Source organism: Chiloscyllium plagiosum, chromosome 47, assembly GCF_004010195.1.
Source record: "Chiloscyllium plagiosum isolate BGI_BamShark_2017 chromosome 47, ASM401019v2, whole genome shotgun sequence".
Taxonomy (NCBI): Eukaryota; Metazoa; Chordata; class Chondrichthyes; order Orectolobiformes; family Hemiscylliidae; genus Chiloscyllium; species Chiloscyllium plagiosum.
Genome location: NC_057756.1, coordinates 6504212 through 6505635, shown reverse-complemented (window position 1 = coordinate 6505635; position 1424 = coordinate 6504212). Strand labels below are relative to the sequence as shown.

Below are 1424 nucleotides of genomic sequence, written 5' to 3'. Positions count from 1 at the left end.
GGGTGTGGGAGTGATAGGCATTATTTACTGAATGGGGGAATGAGTGTCTGAATTGATTAGGTATTGGCATCAGTGTCAATATTTACTGTTTGTGAGAGGGATGGTCTGTATTTAAGAGAGAAAGAGGGTCAGTATTTACTGTGTGTGGGTATTGTCTTCACTTCCTGTTCTCCCGTGAGCCTCAATCTCACTTTCTTTCATATTATTTTAGCTACACTGGTGACCGTCCTTCTTCGAACATGGTGATTGTTGATGTGGGACTGCTATCTGGATTTTCAGCTGATAAAGAGTCTTATAGAAATGTGAGTTTGTTCCTCTGCTTAATTTCCCGGACTTTGCTAAAAGTTCCACTCTATATTCAGCCCCCCATGGTTCATCTTTCTGCCCCTCCTGTGTCACTTTGTATCCAGTTATGGGATACTCTTCCAAAGTATCATCCTTTTCCCTACGCTGTGGATTTACACTGCTGTGGTTGGCTGGGACCACAGAGAAAGATGTTGGGGTGAGCAGAACACTAACCATTTCGAAGAGATCAACAACAGACATCATTGCTGGAAACAATGTCAAAGATACCATCACTGTCTAGAATGTATCTCCCGTGTGCAAAGGAATGGCAGGGCTGTGAATGCTGAGGAGGTGAACCGTGAAATTTGGAGCATATCACAGAGTGGTCAGTTGGGCAGATATAATTCAGTCTGGAAAACTGCCAGACGAATACTCTTTTTCCCTTTTCATGGAAGGTGGATGTCACTGTCTCTGCCAGCTGTTTTTTTGTCTGTCCCAAATTATCAGTGTATTTACAAGGCAGCCCCATTCCTGAGGGTCTGTGGACACACACACAAACAGGCACTTTAGCTCAACTCATCCATGTCGACCGGTTTCCGAAACTGAACTAGTCCCATTTGTCTGTGTTTGGCCCATGTCCCTCTCATTCTTTTCTATCCATGTACCTGTCCAAATGTCTTTTAAATGTTGGAATGATACTCATTCCTACCACATCCTCTACCACCAGCTCGTTCAATTTATGTATCACCCTCTGTAAAAACAAATTGCCACATATGTCTCTTTTAAATCTTTCCTCATTCACCTTGAAACAATGCCATCTAATTTTGGATTCCCCTATCCTGGGGAAAAGATCTTGGTTATTCACCTCATCCATGCCTCTCATAGAACACAGAACATTGCAGCGCAGTACGGCCCTCGATGTTGCACCGACCAGTCATACCAATCTGAAGCCCTACACTATTCCATGTACGTCCCTATGTTTGTCCAATGACGACTTAAATACACTTAAAATTGGTGAATCTACTACCGTTGCAGGCAAAGCATTCCATACCCTTACTACTCTCTGAGTAAAGAAACTACCTCTGACATCTGTCGTATATCTATCACCCCTCAATTTAAAGCTATGCCCCCTCGTGCTC

At 43.3% G+C, this 1424-nt stretch overlaps 1 protein-coding gene across 2 annotated transcripts in view; it reads left to right on the top strand.

Moving 5' to 3' along the window:
• The first annotated feature begins 210 nt into the window (after positions 1-210).
• Positions 211-1424, top strand: part of LOC122544176 (pregnancy zone protein-like) — a 20562-nt gene continuing 19348 nt past the window's right edge. For both annotated transcript variants that reach the window (XM_043683209.1, XM_043683210.1), the window contains exon 1: positions 211-302. In XM_043683209.1, coding sequence (XP_043539144.1) covers positions 240-302 — 63 coding nt within the window. In that variant the 5' untranslated portion in view covers positions 211-239. The remainder of the gene's footprint in view (positions 303-1424) is intronic.